The sequence below is a fragment of the Hemicordylus capensis genome, chromosome 5 (genome assembly GCF_027244095.1).
Source record: "Hemicordylus capensis ecotype Gifberg chromosome 5, rHemCap1.1.pri, whole genome shotgun sequence".
Taxonomy (NCBI): domain Eukaryota; kingdom Metazoa; phylum Chordata; class Lepidosauria; order Squamata; family Cordylidae; genus Hemicordylus; species Hemicordylus capensis.
In genome coordinates, this window is record NC_069661.1 from 217507694 (window position 1) to 217534447 (window position 26754).

Below are 26754 nucleotides of genomic sequence, written 5' to 3' on the forward strand. Positions count from 1 at the left end.
TGTGTGTGAACATGTTCCTTTTTAAAATTCTGCTAGTACAGCCCTGCTGGATCAGGTACAAGGCCCATCTAGACCAGCATACAGTTTCACACAGTGGCCCACCAGATGCCACTGGAAGCCTACAGGCAGGAGTTGAGGGCATGCCCTCTTTCATGCTGTTACTCTCCAACTGGTACTTAGAGGCATCCTGCCTTTGAGGCTGGAGGTGTCCTATAGCCCTCTGACTAGTAGCCATTGATAGATCTCTCCTCCATGAAGTTATCCAAAGCCCTCTTAAAGCCATCCAGGTTGTTGGCTGTCACAGAGAATTCCACAAGTTGATTATGCATTGTGTGAAAAAGTACTTCCATTTGTTGGTCCTAAATTTCCTGGCAATCAGTTTCATGGGATTTCCCCCCTCATATTGACAGTAAGGTGAGTATTGTTCCAGCTATGTACTAATTACGCTCCGGGCAGGTGACCCTTAGTTTTATGTGGAAACATAAGACTGAAATGCATGCTACCTCATGTCCTCAGTATCATCTTTTCTAGTTTTCCTGATAATGATCCTAACAAGAAAATGGCATGGCTGTAAGGGAGGGAAATTGACATGGTGGAGGAGGATTTCTTAGCAAAGTGGATGTTGGAGGTCAAGTACTAGAGATCAGGGCCCCTGCCCCTCATCGTTAGGCATGCTTTAAGCCCATTGATACTAGTGGTGGGCTTGACAGTAACTTGGTATATTGGATTCTTCTCTCCCCCTCCCCGTGCAATGCTTAAACGATAAGGGATATTGTTTGTGTTTGTGTTTAGGCAAAGAGTTAAGTCAGGGATTGAATCCCTGTTCCTGATCATGGGAAATCCTGTTCAGGTCATTCTCTCCCTCACCCCACGTGGCTTCACTAAAAATTACCCACAACACTTGCAGTCTTTGCCATACATAATTATAGGATCAGTTACAATTCTGAAATCACAAAAATATCACCATTTATTCATATATTATATGCTTTTTAAAAAAACAACAAACAGCAGTAGTGGTTAATGGAAACTGTTCTAAAATATATATTGTACGGTAAGTAGGTCACTAAAGTACTCTGTTATGTAGAAGTTTCTAGGATCGAACAAAATGGTAGGGCTTGCTGGACCTTTGCCAGCTAAGAACGTGGCAGTACAGTTGACTAGATTTTTGTTTCTTAATGAAAGCAAAGACTCCCTTGGGATGCTGAACGCTATGCCAATACTAAATGCAGTACTCCCACTCCCTTGCACGAGATGGTGAAAACACATAACCCTGCTTGTCGCTGAAACTTCCCACATACTTGCAGGAGTTTCTCTGTAGTGGTAATGTATTTTTCTCTCTAAAAATCCTGGGTTGTTGACATTCTACAGCATCTGCCGTGTTTTGCAGCTTGCCTGTATCACATTCTTGTTTTTCCTGATATTACGTGAACTGTTACAGTGCTCGTGCTTGTGCATTCAACTCTTTCCTCTCCCCCGCAGAACAAAGTCGCCGTGATGACTTGGAGAGCTTGGGCTATGTGCTGATGTACTTCAATCTTGGCTCGCTGCCATGGCAAGGCCTGAAGGCTGCCACAAAGCGCCAGAAATACGAGCGCATCAGTGAGAAGAAGATGTCAACGCCCATCGAGGTGCTCTGCAAAGGGTACCCTTGTAAGTTTGTGTGTGTGTGTGTGTGGCTTTTCTATGCTTCAGTGGGATGCATGTGTATGCACACACATGCGTAAACGTACTTTGATTCCTGTTTGACCTGTGGCTGCAATAAAAGAACATACATACTTTGAGTCAGTTAGGGTCTACCATCTCTAAAAATGCTGTGCATCCCTGCCACCTGCCTAGGATCCAGAGGAATGTTGTGCTCTCTCTGTGAGCACAAAATACTAGATGAATAACTAAGAGTTTTTCAGCAAGGACAGCTAATGTAGTTAAACCTTCCTTGTACCTCTTGGTGACAGTGGAAGCGGGGGGCGGAGTAGAAGACAGAGTATACCTTTAACCGACAGTAAACGCTCCCACCACCACTACCTGCATTGTCAATGAGCCCCACCACCCAGCTGGCCAGTATGCACGTGAGGCAGCCTGCTGAGCGGCAGAGGTAGGGCTTGCCTCTGCAGGATGCCAGGCAGTGGCTGTGGAAGTTTTTACCGGCAGTTAAAGATATACTCCGCCCCGCTTCAACCTCCACCAGCCGCCACTGCTTGGCGATTCAGTCTACTGGTTATATACCCATACCTTTAGTCACATCACGGCTGGGTTACTGCAATGCACTGTACATGGGGCGGCCCTTGGAGAATACTTGGAAACTTCAGTTGGTGCCGAATGCAGCTGCCAGGGTTCTCTCTGGAACTGCTTGCTCGGAGCATTTCACACCAATTCTGAAAGAGCTGCACTGGTTGCCAGTTTGTTTCCGGATGCAATTCACGGTGCTGGTTATTACCTTTTTATTATTAGTTTGGGTTCTGGACACCTGAAGGGCCGCCTGCTCCCAAGAGTTTCTGCTCGCCCAGTAAGGTCATCAGATGAGTCTTTGCTCTGTTTGCCGACATTGAGAGAGGTTAAATGGTTGTGCACGTGGGACAAGCCTTTTTCTGTTGTTGCCCCCAGGCTCTGGAATGCTCTCCCAGTGGATGTCCACTCCTTGATATCTCTGGCTGCTTTAAAAAAACAAAACAAAACTAAAGTCTTTTTTTATTTGTTCAAGCTTTTACCCCTTAGGGGCTGCCAGGTCTCTCGGCTCTCCTGCTTCTGTTTCTTTTTTTTATGGTTGGTGTTCTTTAGTGGTTTTTATGCTTTTTATTGTTTAGCTGATTTTAAGGTTTTAAATGTGATTTTTATGAAGTTTTATGGTGTACTAACTTTTTTGTAAACTCCCTTGGATGCCTTATGAAAGGAGGTATAAAAATTAAACAATAGTGGTTTCCAGTGCAGTGGAGGCTTTCCAAGTTGTATGTGGTGTCCTCCATAAATGGAATTGGAAGCTTTGGGTATGTGTGTGCCCAAGCGCATTATTAAACCATAGCAGATCATTAATGAACTTCCTTCACTGCCTGTGAGGAGACGCAAAGCCCTCTTTCCTAAAGACAGCTCAACTTCACATAAGAAATGTAAGGGAGATTATAACATCCATGCTAGAGTTTTGTTCTTGCCAGTAGACAAACCCTGAACCTAAGGGGAAAAGTGGATGAGGCTATTTGCATGAGAGGGATGACTGGCGAAGAGTGGAAGCTGTTCCTCTCATAGAAAATGGGGGTGGTAGGGGTTATGTCTTGGTTTAGCAATAGCACAAAAGCTTGAGGCAGCAGTCCCACTGAATTAAAAGTCACAGCTAACTTGTCCTAACTTGTTTCATAGCTGTCGATGGTGCTTAGTCATGACTGGATGTTGTCCTGTATTTGAAACTAACATAAATATATCCAGCAACAGGTTAAGACAAAAATATAAAAAGGAAGCAGCAGCACATAAACGAATTACAAACAAATAGGCAAATACAATTCGGAATGACTAAAGGCCTGCTGGAAAAGCCTGGCCTTCAGTAAACCTTGGAAGAAGCAGATGGGGAGTCAAGTGAATCTTCCAGGGTAAAGAATTGCACATCTGGGACCACCACGGAAAAGGCCTTCTCCTCATTCGCCACCAACCAAACCTTGGAGGAATTCTCAAGAGACTCTCCTGGCTGATATAAATGAGCAGACCAATTCATATATGGGGGTAACCAGTCCTTTCAGTTTGATGGTTCCAAGCTGACTAGGGCTTTAAAGGAGATAACTGGTACTTTGATTTGTACTCATAATGGACCAGTAGTGAAGCTGGTGCAAGATAGTTACATGCTCCCAAATATGGCCCCAGTCAGAGCTATAGCAGCTGCGTTTGGTACCAGTTGAATTTTCTAAATGGTCTTCAAAGGCACTCCCAGCTAGAGTGCACTGCAGTGGTACAGATGAGATATGGCTAAGGTATGAGTGAATGGAGAGAGAGTAAAAATCTAGATACCCTTGAAATGATGGTGTGGGGTACATGTGGCATCTGGAATGGCCTTTTAAAGGCAAGTGGTGGTTGAAGGGAATTGCAAGAGCACTCTTGCACAAACACAGTGGCACAATGAATGGCCATTATTCTCAATGGCCATCCATCACACAACTCCATTTTCTGCAATGTTTGAGCACTCTTGTGCAATTGTGCACACATTAAAATGCAGACAGAATTTTGCGCAGAATGTCAGCCAACCAGTATATACTTCTGCCCCCGAATTCTTTCTCCCACATGGGTGTGTTGTAGTGCAGGGCTATTTTTCCTTCTCTCCACTCCATTGGCTCTCTGGTTCCAGAACCTGTCTTCTCTTGCTGCCTAAAGCCCCACTCCTCTTTGCCTAGTGCCCCACGTCCACTAGACCTGCTATCCTTTATCTCAGGCAGTGATTTGCCTTGGTGCCTTAGATGATCAACTTCAGTGCTCCAAATGAGTGAACATAACACTTGGCATGCTGCCGGAGTGGATTAATGCTGTTGGGATCTTCTAGCCAGAACATGAAGCCATTTGTAGGGAATAGCAGTGCCTCATCGGGGTGGGACTGAACTGGATGATAAATAACTCTCTCTTTCTCTTTCTCTAGCTGAGTTCTCTACGTACCTCAACTTCTGCCGCTCACTGCGGTTTGACGACAAACCAGACTACTCCTATTTGAGGCAGCTGTTCCGCAACCTCTTCCACCGCCAGGGCTTCTCCTACGACTACGTGTTTGACTGGAACATGCTCAAGTTTGTGAGTAACTTCAGTTCTTAAAGTGTGTTTTTCTATTTTGCACAGTGGGATACATGCCTGCTATTGAGTTGCAATTGGGGTGGGGTGCAGTCTTCAGTCTCTGGACCCAGGGCTGTGTCTTCAGATATCTGCAGCCACACTGCACAATGAAGAAGTGTTCAATGCGGTGCAGAATTCCATGTCCTGAGGATCTCTGTTTTTTCTTGTTCTTCCATTCACCCCACCACCCTCAAGAGCAAGTTCATAGCTCTTATGACTGTGTAAATTAAGCTTGAAACGTGTGCATGCCTGGTAAAATCTCAGCAGATTGGGTGAGGCTGAACAGGGCTGCATAGCTCCTTCTTGGCTCAGAGCCAGAAATCTTGTGGTGAGTGGCGGGCCTCAGGATGCACTGGAATGCCCTTGGTAGTAACGATGTCAATTAAGATTGCGTAATGGGCTTAGGTACTGTATTGAAACAAGTTTAGCTTGTAATACCGTAAAGGACCATGTCCTTTTCAGTCACCCCAGTTTCTTTGCACTCTTTGTGCAGGACAAATGGACAAAAGACCATCTACAAATGGACGTTTACCATCACTGGACAACGGGATAGAATGCTACCTGCATAGAATGGAGACTTGTTCAATTAATAATAATAATAATAAATAAATAATAATAATAATAATAAATAAAAGCTGAATATTCAGGGAAGGAGCTTAAGTTGGGGAATCACCTGCCTACACACTCGTGCCTTGCCCCTTGCGGCTAGCAGACAACTGAATATACTGTACAAAATAAACTAAACGTATAGGAACTGCTTATTCTGCATAATATGTGGAATTTGTGTTTTCAGCTCTGAACCTACCCTGTTAACTTTGTAAATAAAGTGGCGGTGGTTCTTTGCCCACTTCTGAAGTTTGAGACCATTGTGGGGTGTCTGATTGTTTCAGGGGGCGGCCCGGAATCCTGAGGACATGGATCGGGAGAGGCGAGAACACGAGCGAGAGGAGAGGATGGGGCAGCTCAGGGGATCTGCAACACGGGCACTGCCACCTGGGCCCCCCGCTGGAGCCACAGCTAACCGCCTCCGCAATGTCGCTGAGCCCATGGCCTCTACACCCACCTCCCGTATCCAGCAGTCTGGTGAGTAGAGGGAGGGTCACTTGCAAGCCTGTAATCTCCGTAGCCGTGGAAGTAGGGCCCAGCACACAAGTCTTGCTTACATGCCTTCAGCTGCTGCTTGTGGGCTGCCCTGAAGCATCTGGTGGACCACTGTGGGAAACAGGATGCTGGACTGGATAGGCCTTGGGCCTGGCCCAGTGTGGCGGCTCTTATGTTCTTAGTTGCTGGCTTAGTCTTATTCCCAACCAGAGCATTTGCTTTCATTTCATCTGCTTGCGTCTTTCTCTTGTGGCTCTGGCCTGTCCCATCCCTCCCCTCTCTACGGTGTAGATTGTTACCTTGACCAGAAGAGCTGGTCTTGTGGCAGCAAGCACGAATTGTTCCCTCTGCTAGGCAGGGTCCACTCTGGTTTGCATTTGAATGAGAAACTACATGTGAGCACTATAAAGTATTCCCCTTAGGAGACTAGGCTGCTCTGAGAAGAGCACCTTCTTGCTTGCATGCAGTTCCAAGTTCCAAGTTCCCTCCCTGGCATCTCAAGATAGGGCTGGGAGAGACTCCTGCCTGCAACCTTGGAGAAGCCGCTGCCAGTGTGTGAAGACAATTCTGAGCTGGTCTGACTCAGTAGAAGGCAGCTTCCTATGTTCCTATGCTTCACTCTTTGACATTTAGAATGGAAGCTCCTTGAAGAAGGGCCTTCTCTCCCTGTCTTCATGTTACTCTGTGAAGCATCGCTTATGAATAATTATTCTCCCCCTTCCTGTTAGGAAACACATCCCCCAGGGCAATTTCACGAGTGGACAGGGAGCGGAAGGTGAGCATGCGGTTACACCGAGGAGCCCCTGCCAACATCTCCTCGTCTGACCTCACAGGACGGCAAGAGGTGTCACGGATTTCAGCGTCTCAGGCGAGTGCCTACTGACTAAAAGTAGCATTTGATTATGGCGTGTGGCTGGATGAACCATTAAGCTAAGTAACTGTGGAGTTCCACAAGGGCATGTCCTCTTGGTAGCTTCCCAGTTGGTACAAGTGCTTATTCTGCTTCAGTGCAACACTGCTTAAAAACCCACGTGTCCTCCTGAAAATGACGGGATTTCCATGCAGTAAAGGAGAGGTTACCAAATTCCAGCTGTGGAGAACATAAACTCGGCCAGCCTGGCACAAGCAGTGGGAGAGAGATGCTGACTGCACTGCAGTACTTCTCAGGTGGCAGACTTAGGATTCAGACTGGAGAGTCTTCTTTTCTGTGAAGCAGAGAGGGAGTTTTCTCAGAAGTGCAAGCCCTCCAGATATGGTTCAGCCAAAAGCCAGGCTGCTGCTCTGGCATCCTCCCCAAGATTATTAGGCCCTTGAGAGCTTTGTGGACTTCATAGCAGCACCATGATTTGCAGCTGGTCACTGATGGGTAGCCTGTGCAGTTGGTGTTGTTGTAGTAGCAGCAGTGTGGGGTTGTCTATTTGCCTGCATCAGCAGAAGGCAGCCTGTTGCTTTCTACACCAGCTGAAACTTCTTGATATCCTTCAATGGAAACCCCTCTTCAGTCATCAGTGTTAGTTACAAAAACACCAGAGATGGTTATCCGAGAAGATGCTATCATTGGACTAGACATAATGGACAGAAAGCACTCTTGCACATGGCTACCACCCGCTCTTCCAAACTGTAACTCTGATCCACAAAGGATGGGAGTAGTTGCTTTGGGGAATATGTGACACCCCAATTCCCTGGAACCCAGGAACCAAGAGTCACAATTGCTTGAAGTTGGCCTGGGTGTAAGGCAGAAGTGTATTCAGTGATTTAAGCCATCTACCATACTTGATGAAAACCTCAGATTTGTGGATAAGGAAATGTAATCCTGGGAAGGAACAAGTTGGTCAGCCTATTGAGATGAGGGTGGGGGAAAGCACTTGGCAGGGTCTTCCTCAATCCCTCTGTAGTCCTGTTTGGCAAGCTATTTACTTCGCTTATTGTTTCTTTGCAGACAAGTGTGCCATTTGATCACCTGGGGAAGTGAAGAGAGGATGCCACCAGACCAGTGTTTGCTTAGGTGAGTTGCTTCTTTGGCTTTCTCAGCATTGGACACCATTTGCTCTAAACCAGGGCTGGACAACTTTGTCACTCCAGCTGTTGTTGGACTACAGCTGCCATCACCCCCAGCCACAGTGATGAATAGTCAGAGATGATGGGATTTATAGTCCAACAACTGCCAGAGGAACAACGTTGTGCAGCTCTGGTCTAAACAGACGCTTCTATCCTGTGTCAGATAATTTAACCTGAGAGATAAGTGACTGTCCAAGTAACCCAGTGAACCTCGCAGCTGAACAGGGATTTGAACTTGGGTCTTCCTAGTACTCTAACCATCATACCATGAGGGCTCTCACTTCTGTAGTTTGTGTGTCCAAGCTGTTTGTTGACCCAGGACTATACTAATTTTATGACTTCACTGCACAAACTAGGTGCAGAATTCAGCATCTTGGGACTCTCAGCTGCTTAAAAATAGTTTAAAAACCCCTTCAGGGGGGTTAGAAAATTGGCATGAGCATACATGAAAAAGACCTGGTGAACTTGTTTCTTGTTGAGCAGGGGGGCAATCGACCCTCTTCCTTTGATCAACAGAATCACTTGCACAAAGACAAGTAAATCTGACCAATCCATCTCTTCTTGATGTGCAGAACTTTCTTTTATTTGGAAGGAGGAAAGAGTGTAACTGCTCTGGTCTGACATTTTTTAGTTTTAAGAAAGATAAGCAACTTTAGTGTGGGTTTTTCCGCTGCTTTCCTACATGTAAAATAGTACATGCCTGCCTCACAGATGTATTGTGAAGTTGGAGGAGGATTAAGGAGCACTTTATAAACCATTGTAAATGTTGTTAATTCCAGAGGCTGTTAATGGCAGAATTACTGAGACTTTCTTTTCTGCAATTTACATTCATTTTAATGCGGTTTGCACAGGAGTGCTGAGGACAGAAATACCTTTTTTTTGCCATAACAAGGCTTCTGCTGGTATTGTAAAATATTGGGCAGGGGAAACTTTTTAATAATAATCTTTTCTTTTCCCCCTCTAGTGTCTTCACTGTATTTTTTCTTTTAAAAAACAAAATAACAAACAAAAAATTAAAAAAAGAAAAAACCGAAAAAAACCCCATTTTTTTTTCCGCCAGCCACAAGGAGAGGAGCTGCCCTGTGCTGGCATTCATGTCTTTTCTGAGATCGCTGCCTGCGTTCCCGAGTCCAATTGCCTTCGACAAGTTGCAGACACAGGAGCCTTGCAGAATACACCCTGCTGCTGCTACCGTGCAGCCTCATCTCCGGAGGCCTTGCCTTGTCTCATGCCAGCAGGCCATGCCAGCCACCACGGCTTTCCAACTCCCCTTTTGGATCTGTTTGTATCATTTAAATTTTTCCCCTGACTCAGAGTTTGGTTCGCCTATGATGAGATGATTTCCCACGTAATATAAAAATTCCTTTGGCAGTGTGGGGAATGTTTCCAGGAGACGCAAGATTCCGGCACTTGGTGGTCTCGGTAGCTGGCTTAACATTCATTTCAAAACGGACTGCAGTTGTAAGCTGGCACTGCCTCCAGAGGAGAAACGGCGGAGGAAGCCTGCTCTTTGTATTCAGGCATTATTTCCCTAGGGGACACCACTGTCCTTCTGTGCATTCATGGGCAAGTTGGGAGATGCTGCTGGCATACCAATAAGGCGAACAATACTGGCATGGCAGCCATTGTGTGTGTGAAGGGTGTGCCTATGGGTGGAGATGTGCTGGGCAAGGCAGAAGCAAATGTGAAGGATGTGGAAATGTCGCCTGCCTCTCGCGTAAGCGGTGGGGATCTTTTTTTTTTTTTTTAAAGCCCTGTTTTCGTGTGTGTGAGTTATTTTTTTTTAAAAAATGTTTTAATTTTACCCCGGAGATGGGGAGGGTGTTGAGGAAACGGTTGGGGTATGTGATGGTGGGGAGAAGCTGGTTTTATCGTAAAGTTTGCTCCCTCCACCAGCAGTTAAAAGGCCAACCCTGCTCAAACGCACAACCTCCCCAACACACACACGCGCGCGCGCACACAAACACACAGCCTCCCCCACCTTCCTTCGTCCCCATTGTTTTCAAAGTTTAGCCTTGACCCAAGAAATCCAATTTCTCTTGGGTTTTGCATTGCAGCTGTCATGGCCATGCCCTCCAGCCTCTGGCTTGGCACACTTCTGACGTTGGACAGTGCAGACCTATTGGAAGGGGGTCAGGCTTGGCTCTTTGGTTCTCATTCTTTCTGTTTAACACACAGCTCTGTTCCCCCCCTAATTTATTTACCCCGCTTACTGTGTCTCTCTCCTTTTTTTTAATTAAAGTAAAAAAAACTTTTTATTACTTTGTAATTTTAAAAAAAAACTGAAAAAAAAAACCTTGGAGAACTTTGGGGGGGATTTTGTACTTTTTTCCTGTGTAAATATTGGACTTTTTTGAGCTTTATTGTGGTTGTTAATTTGAAGTAATAAAGTAGAAAATTATAAAGTGATGGAAGCATCTGTCCTCTTTCCCCCTCCTCTCTCTACCATGAGTCTGGCTGTGGTGATGTCATGTAGGCAGGAAATATCATCTTTCACAGATGAAGCCTTGCCCCGACTCTTGTTTTCAAGTTCCAGGAAAAAGATTGACTAGGAAGAGAATGTACGACATTTGGACACCTAAAAATAAAGCTGATCTGGCCTTCAGGTTCATAATTGATATTGGTCTGATAGCAGAAGAGCCCTGGAAAAGGCAACATACTTCAAAGCATACAGCCTGTGTTTTGGAAAACAATGATGAAACATGCAGCCTGTTACAAGAAAACAATGATGTGTTGGAATCTCAGATCTGGTTCATTCAGAGACCCTAGCTTTCTGAGGTTTGGAGCTGATGACTGAGCTATTAGATGGATACCAGGAATATACTTCAACAGACTTTTATTGCATACCACAAATTCAGTGAATAAATGGAAATCAACTCAAAATGACACTTCCAAGTCACAGTCTACATTTCCAAGTCTACAGTGGTGATAAATTTCTATTACTCCATTTGACTTGAAGTGGTGTAATAACATGTCATTTATAACTACAGTATGTCATAAATAAAAAGCAAGCCTTTTTGGATAAAACTGATAAAAGTGAAACCCTTAATTTCAGCCAGATAACTTACAAATCCTATCCCTTCTTTGGCTTAATACTGTTAGGATTCTCCTGCAGAAGCTTGGTGCACAGTTTTTACAACTATTTTTTCTAATTTTTATGTATTCATTCATTCATTCATTCATTCATTCATTCAATTTCTATACCACTCTTCCAAAAATGGCTCAGGGCGGTTTACACAGAGAAATAATAAATAAATAAGATAGATCCCTGTCCCCAAAGGGCTCACAATCTAAAAGAAACATAAGATAGACACCAGCAACAGTCACTGGAGGTACTGTGCTGCTGGTGGATAGGGCCAGTTACTCTTCCCCCTGCTAAATAAAGAGAATCGCCACGTTAAAAGGTGCCTCTTTGCCAAGTTCGCAGGGGCAACTAGCTTGACAACTGTAGATTTATTTGCATTGGTCCCTTGCTTAGAGATGTGAATTGGGGATATGCAAACTGGCTTGAAATTGAGCCAGTTCACACTCAAGCCAGCTCACTCTTGAGCTGGGGGTGGGCAAGGCTTGGTCAGGTGGTGAGCTGAGCCAAAACCCCCACTTGTGAGCTGGATCAAAGGCCATACTCGTAAAGGGGAATCCAGCTTTACAAGTAAGGTGGAGGGGAAAGTTCCGTCTTCTAGCTTGAAAAAAGCCCTGTTGTTTGGTGGGATGGGGGGGGTGGCCACAGCGGCCGTGTGGAGGGCAATGGGGGCTTCTTCCACCTCTCCAGTGTGGGCCAGTGTGTGTCGCATTTTTGGCCTCTCAGTGCATGCTAAGGAAGGCCTGAAAAAGGCCACAGAATGGCCCACACTGTCATTTGGGAGGCAGGCAGGGAGGTGGAAGGATCCCCCGCAGCCACCACCCCATCTTGCCACTTTTTTTCAAGGTAAAAGATGGGACATTCCCCTCATCACCCCCTTCCCCCCCCACACAGCGCAGCCCTTTACTTGTAAAGGGGAATCCTTGCCAGATTCCCCTTTACAAGTATGGCCGTTGTACCCTCAAGCCAGCTCAACAGCCGGCCCAGGCTCATTCAAGGTGAACCACCCAGGGAAGGCTCAAATCTAGTCTGGATTTGAGCTGATCTGGGCTTGCTGGTTCTGTTCAGATCCCTAAAGTAAACCATCTACAATCCTCTGATGCTTTTCCAACCCTACTATGTGTTCAATCCTGGGCAACTTAATATAAATCCATCTACATTAAAAGCAACATAGGCATTAAAAAGAATTCTATGAAGTTTGGAATTGCCAGAGCCCTGGGAACATGTGTGAGCCTGACTTCTAGTGTTGGGAAGGATATGCTGACGCTGGGCATGATGTCCAAACCTGCCAATTTTGACACATTCTGCCCAACTTGCAGTTCCAAATCAGACACCTATCCATTTCAGATATTAGTTCTGGACCCTAAGTAGGGTAGAATATGCCAGAGAGAGAGAAGATTATAGCATAGTAAGAATCCTTAAGTACCTTGTTAGTTGAAAAGTACTATAGAAATAAGACTAGCGTGAGCATCTCTTTCTTGTTCAGTACTGATGGCCAACATTTTATGAATACTACTCATTGGGGTGGAAGGGGGAAATGTGGTTGAATTGAAACACATCTCGTGTGAAGTGGTGGCTGGATGTAGTTATTTAGGTAGGACATTCTCTGAATTCAGACTGTGCCTCTGAATGTTAAGTGTCTAATGTTTATACAAGAGAGAATCGGAACCACAAAAGAGTATTGGTGAAAAGGCTGTCATGCTCTTTTGTTGGCTTGCAGTTGGGTTGTTAATCTACTTTCCAAGTTGTGTTGAAGTTTGTTAGGTTTAGTATTAATCCATGAGCCAAGCCCACAGATTTTGGCCAATGGTACCATCTCAGCAGGAGGCAAATACTCAGTGATTTTTGGCAACCCCTCCCCAGAAATGGAAAATAGGTGATAAAACTGTTGCACTTACAGCTTTCTCTGTATTATTGCCCCTTCTTTATCCCTATCCCCCAAATGATTAGGGCAAAATGAGTCTTTTTTGCACAGATGAAAGGGTAGGAGTTGGGGTAGGGTTAGTGTATGCCTGCTCAACTTAGGCCCTCTCAGCTGTTTTGAGACTACAACTCCCATAATCCCCAGCCGCAATGGCCAATAGCCAGGTATTCTGTAAGTTGTAGGCCAACATCTGTAGGAGGGCCAGAGTTGAGCAGCCCTGGGTTAGGGTAATAATGAACAAATTGTACTCCATGAAATAATCTTTGGGGGGGACATTTCCATTTCCATTCCTCTGATAACACTGATCAAATTGTATAGTAGTTTTTATGTGTGAAAAGCTTTTAAAACACCACTGAAAATTTGGACCATCACGGCAGGCTCAATGGTCAGGACCAGTGTTCCCTCTAAGGCATACACACACATGTTTTTCTTAATGTCCACTCAGTTAATTTTAGATCCCGCTCAAATTGAATCTGGAAAGTCCTACTCTGAATATATGTGCATGCACACACACAGCCTTGATACTGCTACCCAGAACAAAACTCATTCTTCACACAGATGAAGAAAATTAGAACACTGGTCAGGACAATAAAGGCATGATAACGCAATGACAGAATTGCAATGCTGCCACCCGTTTTCCATCTCTAGGGGTGTAAACCTTGTCAAGGATCTCAGTGGGCATTTGTTCCCCAAGAGGGTACTGACCACTCCAGCTGCTTCATGTACCATATGGGAGGCAGCTGCTCTTAGTACTGTACTTATCCGAGAAAGAATGGTAGGTACAGCATCCATCACTACAGTACTGTGCTGACAGAGGCAATACCAGCCCAAAGTTCTCTCTTTACAGCCGCTTTCAAATGCAGGAGCCTCTTCCTATCCTGAATCCAGTGGGCCTGGTCCAAAGGAGCCATAGGAAAGGATTGAAATCTGTTCTGCTTTGCTAGCAGTACGCTACCCATGACCAGTACTAACCAATGTCCTTTCCCCTCCCTTTCCCTGTTTTCCTTGTATTACTAAGCTGTAAACCTCTGGCGAGACATGTCTGTCTTCAACTTGGTTGCAGCATTGGGTCTCACCTGCATTTTGTACTTGGGAAGAGATACCCAAGTGCCAAATACATAGGCCTCTTTGTCCAGGGTGGCAGGTGTATTGCACCCTCAATGAACATTAGGAAAGGAATTGGGCTGATGCTCTGCTTTGAAGGGGTGCAGTCCTTTCACTCTAAGCAAGAGGTGTGTGATGTAGTAGTAGTAGTAGTAGTAGTAGTAGTAATAATAATAATAATAATAATAATAATAATTAATAACTTGATTTCTATACCGCCCTTCCAAAAATGGCCCAGGGCGGTTTACAAAGAGAAATAACAAACAAATAAGATGGCTCCCTGTCCCCAAAGGGCTCACATTCTAAAAAGAAACATAACACACACACCAGCAACAGTCACTGCAGTACTGTGCTAGGGGGGGATAGGGCCAGTTACTCTCCCCCTGCTAAATAAAGAGAATCACCACGGTAAAAGGTGCCTCTTTGCCCAATTAGCAGGGGTTTGCCCAGTTAGTGGGGCCAAGTAGTACTTGGCCCCACAAAACAAATCCTATTACAACAGAGCTTGTACTTAGCATGCATCGGACACCAGGTTCAACCCCTAGCACCTTCCGTGAGAAAGATATTTTCAGGTGCAGGGCAGGGAAGGTCATCTGTGTGAGACCCTGGAAAGCTAGTATTAATCGGAATAGAGAGTACTGGGCTGTGCAGACCAGTGATTTGACTCGGTATAAGGACGCTGTGTGTATTCCCAGCTCGGTATGCCTAGTTTAGAGAAAAGATGATGGAGGGGAGGACCAGGAGCAAGTGGAAAACTTCCAAATGTGTGTGTCACAGCAGCCCTGTCGGTAGGCCAGTGTAATTAACCCCATTATGCAAACAGAGGGCTGAGGTTGCAATGTATAAACAAAAATGCTTGAGGTGAGATTTGAATTGGGGACTTGCCGGCTCACACTTTCAGTATGCTAAAATGACAGGGAAGTGGACTTGGGTAAACATCAGGCAAGGACTGCCTATGATTGCAGCTCAGCAATGAAACTGGCTGCCTCGGAAGCCTACGGAATATTTCCGTAGACCGCAAACTCTTGGGGAGTGTCTTGTACTAGCAAGAGTGTTGGCTCACATCCTCAGTTGGGTCCCTTCCAACTCTCATGATCCTGAGGTCGACTTGGGTGTGTGAGTGAGAGAGTGAGGGGGAGCTGATAGTCACAAACACCATCCCTCTATATGCTTCCTATCAAACCTGTACTGCAGAGTTCTCTGTCACAAGATGCTGCTGGAACTGATGTGGCTGCACATTCCAGCAAGAGTTAGCTGGCGCTGTGACGAATTCTGGCATCATCAACCATGAGATTGGCCAAAACAGCAATTGCAAAGGCAGCTGAGTTGCCTGCTTCCGTGGTGCATGCTGGTAGGCATCCCACCTGTATGCACAGTATTGCTCCAACAGCTATGTTGCCCCGGGGAATAGGAGAGGTTTTCTTTCAAGCGTCAGCCATTAGTCACAGAAAAGGAGTTCAGTTTCTGCCTTCACAAGAAGCATGACATCAGATTGCATCATTTTGTACAAGGAAAAACTTCCTATATAATATAAAACATGTAAACTACCCCATAATCTACTTAACATTTAGACTATTGATAGCTGGCTGAAATAGGAAAGCTCGAAGTCCTTTCAGAAGGTATATCCCACCTCTGGTTGGGTGCCCTGCCCTTTAAACACTCTCCTAGCTAGCCTTATCTGGAGCAGATCCTCCCTCCCATGCAATTGGGGGACACATCTAATGACCCAAGCATGTGGGTAGAGCAGATCATGTGAGTCTTTTACCTGGGATTGTCGCCCTGTGGAGAGGAAGAGCTAATTCTCTAGGAAAGGCCTGATTAGCCCTGCCCACTTGATTGGGACTAGAAATATAGAGAAACCATCCAAGAACATTTTCCCCAAACTTCTCCTTAGGAAGTACCCCGAAATACTTGTGAATTTCTTGGAAGAGAAACTTTGTTTCTAGCCTAGTGGCATTGAGGCATTTCCCGGCCATGGGCTATCTGCTTGTAGGGAAGTGGCAGTAGAGAACATCAAAAGAGTAACTGGGGCTGACCTTTCACACTTGTCATGTCCCCACAGTGTGACCCCATGTACCTGTGGGGCAGTGTTTCCTCTAACAGGGATTTCCAGATGTTGTGGACTACAACTCCCAGAATCCCCAGCAGCAATGGCTTTTGGTTGGGGATTCTGGGAGTCATTGTCAACAACTGGGAATTCCTGTTAGAGGGAACACTGCTAAGAGGTGTGTGTGTGAGAGTGTGGGAGGGCAGGCCACAGCCATACAAGCATGTGATTGGGTCAGTCTTTCCCACCAAATCAACACCTTAGAATGTGGGAGTATGCCAAATGAGTGGGGAAAATCCAAGTGACCAGTCCCACATAACTATGACATCCACACACATCTCAACCACTTGGGAGAGCATCACGGGGAAGTAAGCATCTCCTGAATGGCTTGGGTGGAAGGGTGTGTTTAAGTGGTGGATCTAAAAACAGGGAGTTTGTTTAATTTATTTGCATTTATATACTGCTCAGAGTAGTGTATATGGTTATGTTTATCCCCACAACAGCCCTGTGAGGTAGGTTAGGCTGAGAGATAAGTGACTGGTCCAGAGTAACCCAGAGTGTTTCATGGCTGAGTGGGGATTTGAACTTGGGTCTCCCCAGTCCTAGACTAGCACTCTAACCATTACCCATTTCTACAGTCCCAAGTCTCTCTGCATGCCCCTACTTGAAATACAGATGGTACAGTAAACAAGATCTTCTGTTCAGCTTAAATATGAAGGAACAAAGGATAGAGGGTAGCAACTGAAATGTGCAGGCCTTAAACTAGGTCAAAACTAAAACCTAGAATTGTTTGTAGTATTTGCTGGGTTTTTAATATTATGTCATTAAATGACTTATTTCTATGATATATTGCTGATTCCCGCCCCACCCCCTTGTCCTTTGCAAGGTAATAACTTAATTCTTTATTTCTACCTTGTTTTGCAAGCATCTTTAGTGGCCGTAATATTGAAGTATGGTTAGGTTTCAATTTCAGCTGAGAGCTTAGACTAAGAACCTGTTCCAACTGGGTCTGAGATATTTAATAGAGTACCTTCTTCATCCACCCCACCACCTATTAAGGTCATCTGGGGAGGTCTGGTTGTGGTTGCCACCGACTCAGTTGGTGGCAATTCGAACCCGGGCCTTTTCTAGATTTGCCCCAGGAGACTGGAACACGCTTCCTAATGAAATTAGAGATTTCCCTTCTCTGAATGTTTTTAAGAAGGACCTGAAAACATATCTGTTCAGCCAGGCTTTTAGTTTATAGTTTTAAAGCTTCAGGTTTTAGAGCTTTTAGTTGTGTTTTTAAATCGTGTTGTTTTAATGGTGATTTTTAGATCGTGAACTGCCTAGGGACTTCTGTATGAAATGTACTAAATAAATCAATTGAGAAGCTGTGCTTTAGGGCAGGAGTATAGCTCAGCATGTGCTCAGGGAGAAGGAAACCACATCTGGGAGTCAAAGGCAGGCCTTCCAAGCAGGAGAATTACTTCAAGGGGAGGGAACTTGACTTTACTACCACAACATTCTGCATGTGAAGTCCTGAATAAAATGCTAATATGAACAGTGACTTTCTATAGGCATCCCTGTGGTATATGTTGTGAATTATTGTTAGCTTTTTTAAAATTAAGGAAGTACGTTCTCATTGTTATCTGCGATTATGACCATTGTTCTTCTGAAGGAGGGAGCAGCAGTAATAATGATGGTTGGATTTGGTTTTTGCAACTGCCTTTTAGGGATGTTCAGGAGAGACTCTATCTATGTAGAAGCTAAGAGTCGACACTGACCTGACGGCACTTAATCAATCAATCAGAATGTTCTGAACTCAAAATGTTCCGACTCAAACTCAAACCATTTCGAGTGTTCCGAGCTCGGAACAGAATGCCCTTCAAATGAAGGGCCTGTTTCAGGCTCGGAACAGAACGACCCCATTCTGAGTCGAAACGGTTCGAGTGTTCCAAGCTCATTCCATCAGAACAACCAGCTTGACTGGTTGTTTCTGGCAAGAGTCTTTCCTCAGCCACACCTGGAGATGCCAGGGATTGAACATAGAACTTTCTACATTCAAGTAGATGAGCTGCCACTGAGTTATAGCAATAGCAATAGGAATAGCAATAGCACTTACATTTATATACCGCTCTATAGCTGGAAGCTCTCTAAGCTGTTTACAATGATTTAGCATATTGCCCCCCAACATTCTGGGTACTCATTTTACCGACCTCGGAAGGATGGAAGGCTGAGTCAGCCTTGAGCCCCTTGGTCAGGATCGAACTTGTAACCTTCTGGTTACAGGGCGGCAGTTTTACCACTGCACCACCAGGGGCTGCTATTCCCCTGCTAAGGGGAATATCTTACAGTGGACAGGACTCACATACAGTAACCCATCCAGATACAAACCAAGATGAACCTGCTTAGCAAAGGGGACAATTCATGCTCGCGACTAGCCACCTAATGGTGCAATAGGGAAGTAACTTGCCTAGGGAGCAAGAGATTGCCAGTTCGAATCCCCACTGTTATGTTTTCCAGACTATGGGAAACCCCTATATTGGGCAGCAGTGATATAAGAAGATGCTGAAAGGCATCCTTTCACACTGCCCGGGAGGAGGTAATGGTAAACTCCTCCTGTATTCTACCAAAGACAACCACATGGCTCTGTGGTCGCCAGGAGTCGACACTGACTTGACAGCACAACTTTACTTACTGAAAAACCAGCTCTCCACCCCACGGTTTTTATGGATCAGAGATGGTGCTCCAGTTCCTTCTTTATGACAATCGGCAGTAGCAGACTGTCTGTCTGACTATTCACCCACACAAATTTGCATCATTGCCACAGTTTATGAAGATTGCAGAATTCAGCTTCATGCAGAATGGTGAAGAAGGTGAATATGGACACCCTCTGCCTGGAAACCACGTTGCAGTGGACGTCAATATGAACAGCCACCAGCCTACCATGAAGCATTGAACAACCCTTTACTTGTGGCTTGAAACCGTTGCTCTATTCCGTTGCACCTTGCAACGCTTCTACCAGCGCAAAACTCATAATCTGGAAAATGCCCAGGGTAGTTTTTAAGCACAAAACATACACCCCACCTTGGCAACTGCTCCTACATATCTGCAGTCTCGCCAATTGTTTTAGAAGAAATGTTAAGTCTCAAACAGCAGAGTGTGTGACCAGTAGCCTCCAGGTGTTAGCCAAAGCAATCACATGCAAATAGCTGTGAATGCTCAAAAGCTTTTATAATGCAGATGAAGCATGGTTAGCTGCCTAGCTAAAGATCAAAGAACTGATTTCAGGTAAGGAGCACTTCAGAGGAACCAAGCCTTTAAGATCAACTGGATTCTATCAAACTCCCAGATATCAACCAAGAGCTTTCAGCTTTGTGAGAAAGAGGGTTATGCCCTCTTTCTTCTAACAGTAGAACAGTATTACCCTCTTTCTTCTAACAGTAACTCACAGGAAGGGCCCAATGGTTAGCCCAAGGCCAACTGGTTTTTATCAGTGCATAAACCAACTTCAGGCAGATAACTCTTGCTTTAGACTTTAGATAAGCAAGGGTCCAATCAATGAGTCCTTGTACCCAGACATCTATAATCTTCAAAATGGTCTCTCTGTTCAGTTCTGGAAGATAATAAGCCTTGTAGTTGAAAGGAAAGGTTGTGCTGTCGAGTCAGTGTTGACTCCTGGCAACCACAGAGCTATGTGGTTTTCTTGGTAGAAGAGAGGAGTGGTTTACCATGGCCTTCTCCTGCATGGTATGAGATGATGCCTTTCAGCATCTTCCTATATCGCTGCTGCCCATTTGGGAAACACACCAGTGGGGATTTGAACCAACAGCCTCCTGTTGTCTAGGCAGGTTACTTCCCCACTGTGCCATTAAGTGTAATGGGAGACTACGCTGGGGAGACCTGGACTACAATGAAAAAGAGGCATGGTTCACATCAGGCTCTATTCCTTTGAAGGAAACAGTGCATCTAGGTAATTTTGGAGCACACACCCCCACCTCGCAAGTTAAGCATCACCCCCCCACACACACACACATTGTGACACACACAGCATTTTTACCTTGACACACGTGGGTTCTTGAGGGCACACACAACAACTGAACTCACAAGAATGTAAGAGTATAAAACAGCTATATTGATGCAAATAGGCATTAGCAGAAACATTTCAACACACACACACACAACATATTCCCCACCTATTTCTCTTCCCGCTCCCCCCTCTGTCTCTAAAGCAGAGGTCATGCTCGGCCGCCTGGCACAAGTCACAATTATGCTCGGCCGCCTGGTATGGGTGGGTGGCATGGCAAACACACCAGCCGGGACCGACTAAAGAGGATGCAGGGGCCCGCAGGGTGTGTGGAGGCCCTGGACCTCCGCCCAGAAGTTCAGGGGTAAGAGCACCTCCACGTAAAAAACTAGATTTTTCTACATTTGGCAAGGGTTTTGCTAGGTTCTTAAAAGATCCAGGGCCTGTGCCCACAGCCCCCCTTTTGATAATGACCAAACAGTGTGTGTGTGTGTGTGTGTGTGTGTGTGTGTGTGTGTGTGTGTGTGTGTGTGTGTATGAAAGTCTCTGAGATTATAATACAGCACCTATGATGGCGGAAGCAGCAGAGAGCTGGGTGATGCTCGGAACTCTCTCCCTTGCTTTGTGCAGGTGCCCCCACTACTGGACTTCCTTACAAGAGGAGGCCATGGAGGAGGGAGGTGACTGGTGAGATCCAAGGCTCTGAGCAACTCAATGGGGGGTTGTGCCCCATGGTAGGGCCACTGCCTCATGATGCCCCTGAGCTTCGATAACTGGCAGCTGAATGTGTGGCGGTTGTGACAGGACCCACAAATTCTCTCCCCACCCTAGAAAGCAGGTGGGGAACAATTTTGAATACAGAATGCTTCACACTACAGACGCAAATCCACAGGATGAGCCCCAGACAGAGGAATTACACTGAAAATGCAAAAGATGTTTCTGCACAAGCTAGCCCCGGTTGCTACCTATAAATGCATTGCATACTGGGGGCGATTCATTTCACGTGGGTCTTAAATGTTTTATACTGTTCTAAATGTTTTGCATACCGCCTTGAGAGAGATTGTTTTAAGGAAAGGTGGTATAAAAATGTATAAATAAATTAATTTAATTAAAGTGTGGGATGCCTTTTTAAAATGGAAAATGCTGCAAAGGTGTAATGAAATAAATTATTCTAGAAAGAAGCTTTGAGTGGAGCTGAAGGAACCTTTCAGAGCCAACAGAGGCAATATCTGGTCGCAGACAGTCAAGTGGGAGGATGGATGCTTACCTTTCAAGTGGCTGCTGTGGAAACCTGAGCTCATAAGGTGTGGGTGGACGACTGTGGGACTGGAGGAGAGAACATACTAATTACAAACACACCTTAACAAAAACTAAGTGTAAAAGAGGACAGAACAGATCATTATAATTTACGTAACACATACTCAATGCAGTCCAAGTATGCTTACTCAGAAGTAAATCACGCTGTAACTTATTCCTTAGTATGTGTGCTTTGTACATGGGCTTTGGGGATGGTAGTGCATCTGCTTTGTGTTCAGAAGGTCCTAGGTTCAATCCATGGCATTGGCATCTCCAGGTAGGGTAGAAAGACTCTTGTCTGAAACCTTTGACAGATGCTGCCAATCAGTGTAGGCAATATTGAGCTGGATGGACCAATGGCCTGACTCAGTAGAAGACAGATTATTCATTCATTCATTCATCCATCAGATTTGTACACCGCCCCAAACTTCCGTCTCTAGACGGTTAACAATAATATAAAAACAAGTTAAAAACATGCACACACACAAATTTAAGCAATTTAAAATCAAACACAGGTTAAAACCTAAACAATTAAAAAAGCTGAAAAAGCTTGGGTGAAGAGGTGGGTTTTCAAATGCTTTTTAAAAATTGTCAGAGATGGGGAGGATCGTCATTTCAGTAGGGAGCGCATTCACAATCTCAGGGCAGCAACCAAGAAGGCCCACCACCCTGTGGCCACTGGCCACCAGGCGAGCTGGCGGCAACTAGAGACGGACCTCTCCATACGACCTCAATGGGCGGTGGGGCTCATAATGAAGAAGACGTTTTCTTAAATACAGTGGTCCCTCGACTTACGAAGATAATCCGATCCGAAAGCACATTCGTAGGTCGGAATTTTCGTAAGCGAAAAGCGCATCCATGGAGGTCCGGAACACTCGTAAGTCGAGGAAACCGCATCTAAAAATTCGTAGGTCGAGGAAGCCGCATCTAAACCGGCAACGACTTCCGGTATTTTTTGTCGTTCGTATGTCGAAACATTCGGATGTCGAGTGCTTCGTAAGTCGAGGGACCACTGTACCTAGGGCCCAAGCCGTTTAGGGCTTTATAGGTTATAACCAACACCTTGTATTTTGCCCAGAAACCTATTGACAGCCAGTATAGCTCTATCAGCAAAGGAGTGATGTGGTCTCTCCCAGATGACCCAGAGACCAACCTGGCCGCCACATTCTGTACCAACTGAACTTTCCGGACTACGTACAAAGGCAGCCCCACATAGAGTGCATTGCAGAAGTCAAGTCTGGAGGTTGCCAGCAGATGTACCACTGTTTTGAGGTCATTCATCTCAAGAAACGGACGCAGCTGGTTTATCAGCCAATTCTTGTGATTACAACAGTACAGCTTGTTTCTTTCCATTTTTTTCTCTCAGAAGGAAGACCCATTAATTCTTTCTAGCCTAGCATCCTAGTGCACTTAGTTAGGATAACTGTCTTTTAAAGTGCAAAGGTTGGTTGGGGAGGCCCCAATTATGTTTCCCCCCTTCAAAGCACATTGTGAAAAAGTCTGAGCATACCAGCTTTATAATGAAGTGTACTAGGTGCAGTGTAAATGGGATATAGTACGCCCTCTACCCCTGAAACGCATGTGCTCCTGGAATCCAACCCATGCATCCCACAGGCACACTTGGGGCATAACTATCATAGGGCAAGGGGAGACAGTTGTCTGGGGGCCCACTGCTTTGAGGGCCCCCCCAGAGGCAAGTCACATGACTGACTCCTCCAGTCGCACACCCGCCTGGGCTTCCTTCAGTTGTATTCACCCTTCAAAATTGATGTAAGTGTTAAGACCTGGAGCTACCAGGTCTTTCAGACCTGCTACCAGAACAGCATGTCTTTCTCTAGTACCATTCAATGACTTGCATCGTCCACAATTCAGCCTCATTTAAGATTCCTTTACTTTATGAGCTGAGCTTCAGTGAGGGGCGGCCCATTTTAAAATCTTGTCTCTGGGCCCAACCTTGCTTCGCCCCTGAGCACACTAACTTATCTGTGGCAGCCATTTGCCGTGAACCATGGGCCAGTTAAAAAAAAAAAGACCCTTGATGTGCTAAGAAGCCAAACAGCATCCTGGGGTGCTATATCTTGACAGCATGAGTGCTTAATGTATATGCAGTCACAGATCAGTTTCCTACTTAGCATGCAAATAGCCTCATGTAGATACATAAAGTAGATACATTAAGTATTTCTTCAAATAATAACAATAAGATACTGAAATGTGGATTCTTTGTGTGTGATAGAGAACTCCCATCAACCACTGCAGCAACAGACGGAAAACTCTTGGATGCCTTAAGAAGATCTCAGCCTTCAATGTTTACTCTCCCATAGCGGGCTTCAGGGTGCCGATAGTGCCCCCTAGTGTTGTATTGAGAAAGGGACAGCAGGAAATATTTCCTCCCCTATTCTAGCACTGTCAGTGAATTCTTAGTACAGTAAATTCCGAGTTGTATTTATTAGGGTAGCAAAAGAACATCCCAAGAGTATCCTCCTCCCAGAGATTTCAAGGGGTGCTTGTACTAAAATACACAGAAAAACGAAATTGTTCATAGACCATCAGTGAAGGCAATGAGGGTCCTTGTGGGAGATTTCTTAACACTGGAATAACTGTGAATATCTTTAGGCAGTGATCCTCCAAAAACCACCCTCTGGCTTCCTAGTCAAGTCATTTCCATGCTGCACTATTAGGTAGCTTAGCATTTAAAAAGTTCCCCCTTAGTTTACTGAACTTCCTCCACAACCAAAAGCTAATAACAAGCATGAATGGTCCCCTTTCCTAAGCAAGGTCCATCCTGGTTTGCATTTGAATGGGAAGGCAAGAGATGAAGGCATGCCCCCTCTCCTGCTGTTGCTCCCACTATAATAGTATTCAGAGGCATCTGTATTTTATATAGGGTGGGATAAAAATACGATACATACATACATACAGGCCAATTGGGAGGATATGCCCAGCACACTGCAGGCGCTATTAATTCATTCCCCTTCACCTAATAATATGGCTGCAGTAGTGGCACCAGGGGGGGAAAAGATTGATTGATTGATTGATTGATTGATTGATTAAGTGCAGTCAAGTCAGTGTTGACTCTTAGCGACCACATAGATAGATTCTCTCCAGGATGATCTGTCTTCAACTTGGCCTTTAAGGTTTTTCAGTGGTGTATTCATTGTTGTCATAATGGAGTCCATCCACCTTGCTGCTGGTCGTCCTCTTCTTCTCTTTCCTTCAACTTTCCCCAGCATTATGGACTTCTCAAGGGAGCTGGGTTTTTGCATAATGTGTCTGAAGTATGATAGTCTGAGCCTGGTTATTTGTGCCTCGAGTGAAAATTCTGGATTGATTTGTTCTAGGGTCCATTTGTTTGTTTTCCTGGCTGTCCATGGTATCCTCAAAAGTCTTCTCCAGCACCAAAGTTCAAAAGCATCAGTACTGTTTCTATCTTGCTTGTTCAAAGTCCAGCTTTCTTATCCATAGAATGTAATGGGAAAAACCACTGTCCAAACAATTCTAATCTTTGTAGGTATAGACACATCACACCATCTAAATATCCTTCCAAGGCTCTAGCAATGAAAGTCAAGGAGTACAGTGAAAAAATGGGACTACGACTAAATGTAAAGAAGACTAAACTAATGACGACAGGTACAGTAACCAGTGTCAGAACTGATAATGAAGACATTGAAGTGGTAGATATCTTCTGCCTTTTAGCATCCACCATCAACAGTAAAGGATCCAGTATTCAAGAAATACACTGCAGACTAGCACTTGGTAGGGTTGCAATGAAGGCCTTGGAAAGGATATTTAGATGCCATGATGTGTCTACACCTACAAAGATTATAATTGTTCGGACAATGGTTTTTCCTGTGACATTCTATGGATGCAAAAGCTAGGCTTTGAAGGGGCATGCAAGAAAGAAAAAATTAAGGGGCCCATAAAGGGTAAAGTGCATTTCTGGGAGCTGTGTCCCACATGTTAGATTTCTGAAACAGAAATGGGTGAGGAGCTACTTTTCTGAAGGGGCACTCCCTCCCACCCCACCCACCCCACCCCTGGGGAGCCACCTTTGCAGGGCTGGTCCTGTCTATTAATGTTTCCCACCAATTTTTTTACTGGCTCTATCAGGGAAGAACCACAATGGAAGGGCACCTATTTGTATACAAAATATCCCGGGTTCCTTGGTGTCTCCAGGCAAGGCTGGGAAAGACTCATCTGAAACCTTGAAGAGCTGTTATTTGTCTGTGTAGTAGACAACTCTGAGCTAGATGGACCAATGGCCTGATTTAGGCAGCATCGGTATAAGGCAGCATCTTAACCTGTAGGGCTCAGAAAAGCCTTTAAAATCCAAGCTTCACCCTAACTCATCACCAGGTTGCATCCTGGCTCAACCCTTCCTGGCTCTCCTCCTGGTCAGTCTGAAATTTCCTCCAGGTTCTTGCCCTTTAACCCGCCGCCGGGCTCAGCCCTTGCTCTGTCTTTCAACCGCCCCCCGCCCCCAACATCTGAGGAGACCCACCCTCTTTTACTGAACTCCCTCTCCCAAACAAATAACCCATATCGTCCCCGCAAAAGTGTCTTTCTTCCCCGGCCTCACTAACTTAAGTAGTGACGCTCCTTCTGTCTGCACCACTGCTGTCCCGGACAGGACCCCAGGATGCCCCCCACCCACCCCGCGCTCGAATCCAAAGCAAGCAACATACTACACGGATGTCCTTCTGATGTGATGGAGAAAGCAGCACAGCCCTCGAAACTCGGAGCAGCCTCCTTTCTCCGTAGACCAAGGCTATCTTCCGAGCTGGCTCTGCTGTCAATGGCTTTTGAGGGGAAGGCGGGGGTGGGCGGTAAGCGGATCTGCTGTTTTGCAGCCACCCATCTTCTCTGAGGCTGGGTGCCGCATGTTCCAGATTAAACAGCGGAGATAGATAGCTAGATAGATAGATAGATAATACTGGTAAATACCTTTTTGTTCCCACGGGCCTTTTAAATTCGGTTTCTTAAATTCGGGTTTTCAGATTTGTTCTGATTTTTAACTAATTTTAAAGTGAGTTTTTAAGCTGGCTCTGGCTTGTATTGTATTTTGCATTTTTTAATCTTCTTTTTTTGGTCTGTTATGATTTAATGTTATGTGTTTTTATTGTATGTTTGACTCCTTTGTTGTGAGCCGCCCAGAGAACAAATTGTTATCGGGCGGCTAACCAATAATGTTTGTTTGTTTGTTGTTGTTGTTGTTATTAGCAGCAGAAAGAGAGAGAGACGCTGGCTTTTGAAGCGACCGCCAGCAGAGGACGCCGGGCTCAGAATCTTTTTGGTGGGCGGCACGGCACTGTCCCTTTAAGAGCTCGCTGGTTATGTCACCC

At 45.2% G+C, this 26754-nt stretch overlaps 1 protein-coding gene and 1 long non-coding RNA gene across 6 annotated transcripts in view; one reads left to right on the forward strand and one right to left on the reverse strand.

Annotated features, from left to right (window-relative positions):
• The window catches only part of CSNK1E (casein kinase 1 epsilon), a 68110-nt gene extending 57748 nt beyond the window's left edge, over positions 1 to 10362 (forward strand). For 4 of the 5 annotated variants that reach the window (XM_053253479.1, XM_053253478.1, XM_053253481.1 and 1 more), the window contains exons 6-11: positions 1480 to 1650; positions 4607 to 4755; positions 5685 to 5877; positions 6624 to 6763; positions 7835 to 7900; positions 8918 to 10362. In XM_053253479.1, the coding sequence (XP_053109454.1) occupies positions 1480 to 1650; positions 4607 to 4755; positions 5685 to 5877; positions 6624 to 6763; positions 7835 to 7867 (686 nt within the window). In that variant the 3' untranslated portion in view covers positions 7868 to 7900; positions 8918 to 10362. The remainder of the gene's footprint in view (positions 1 to 1479; positions 1651 to 4606; positions 4756 to 5684; positions 5878 to 6623; positions 6764 to 7834; positions 7901 to 8917) is intronic. The other variant, XM_053253482.1, reaches the window with a different exon arrangement.
• A 1595-nt stretch (positions 10363 to 11957) lies between these two features.
• On the reverse strand, positions 11958 to 26361 carry LOC128326523 (uncharacterized). Its single transcript, XR_008308094.1, has 3 exons — positions 26098 to 26361; positions 21387 to 21445; positions 11958 to 15531 (listed from the first exon to the last, which is right to left on the reverse strand). It is a non-coding gene; the product is annotated as an uncharacterized LOC128326523 (long non-coding RNA).
• Positions 26362 to 26754: the final 393 nt, after the last annotated feature.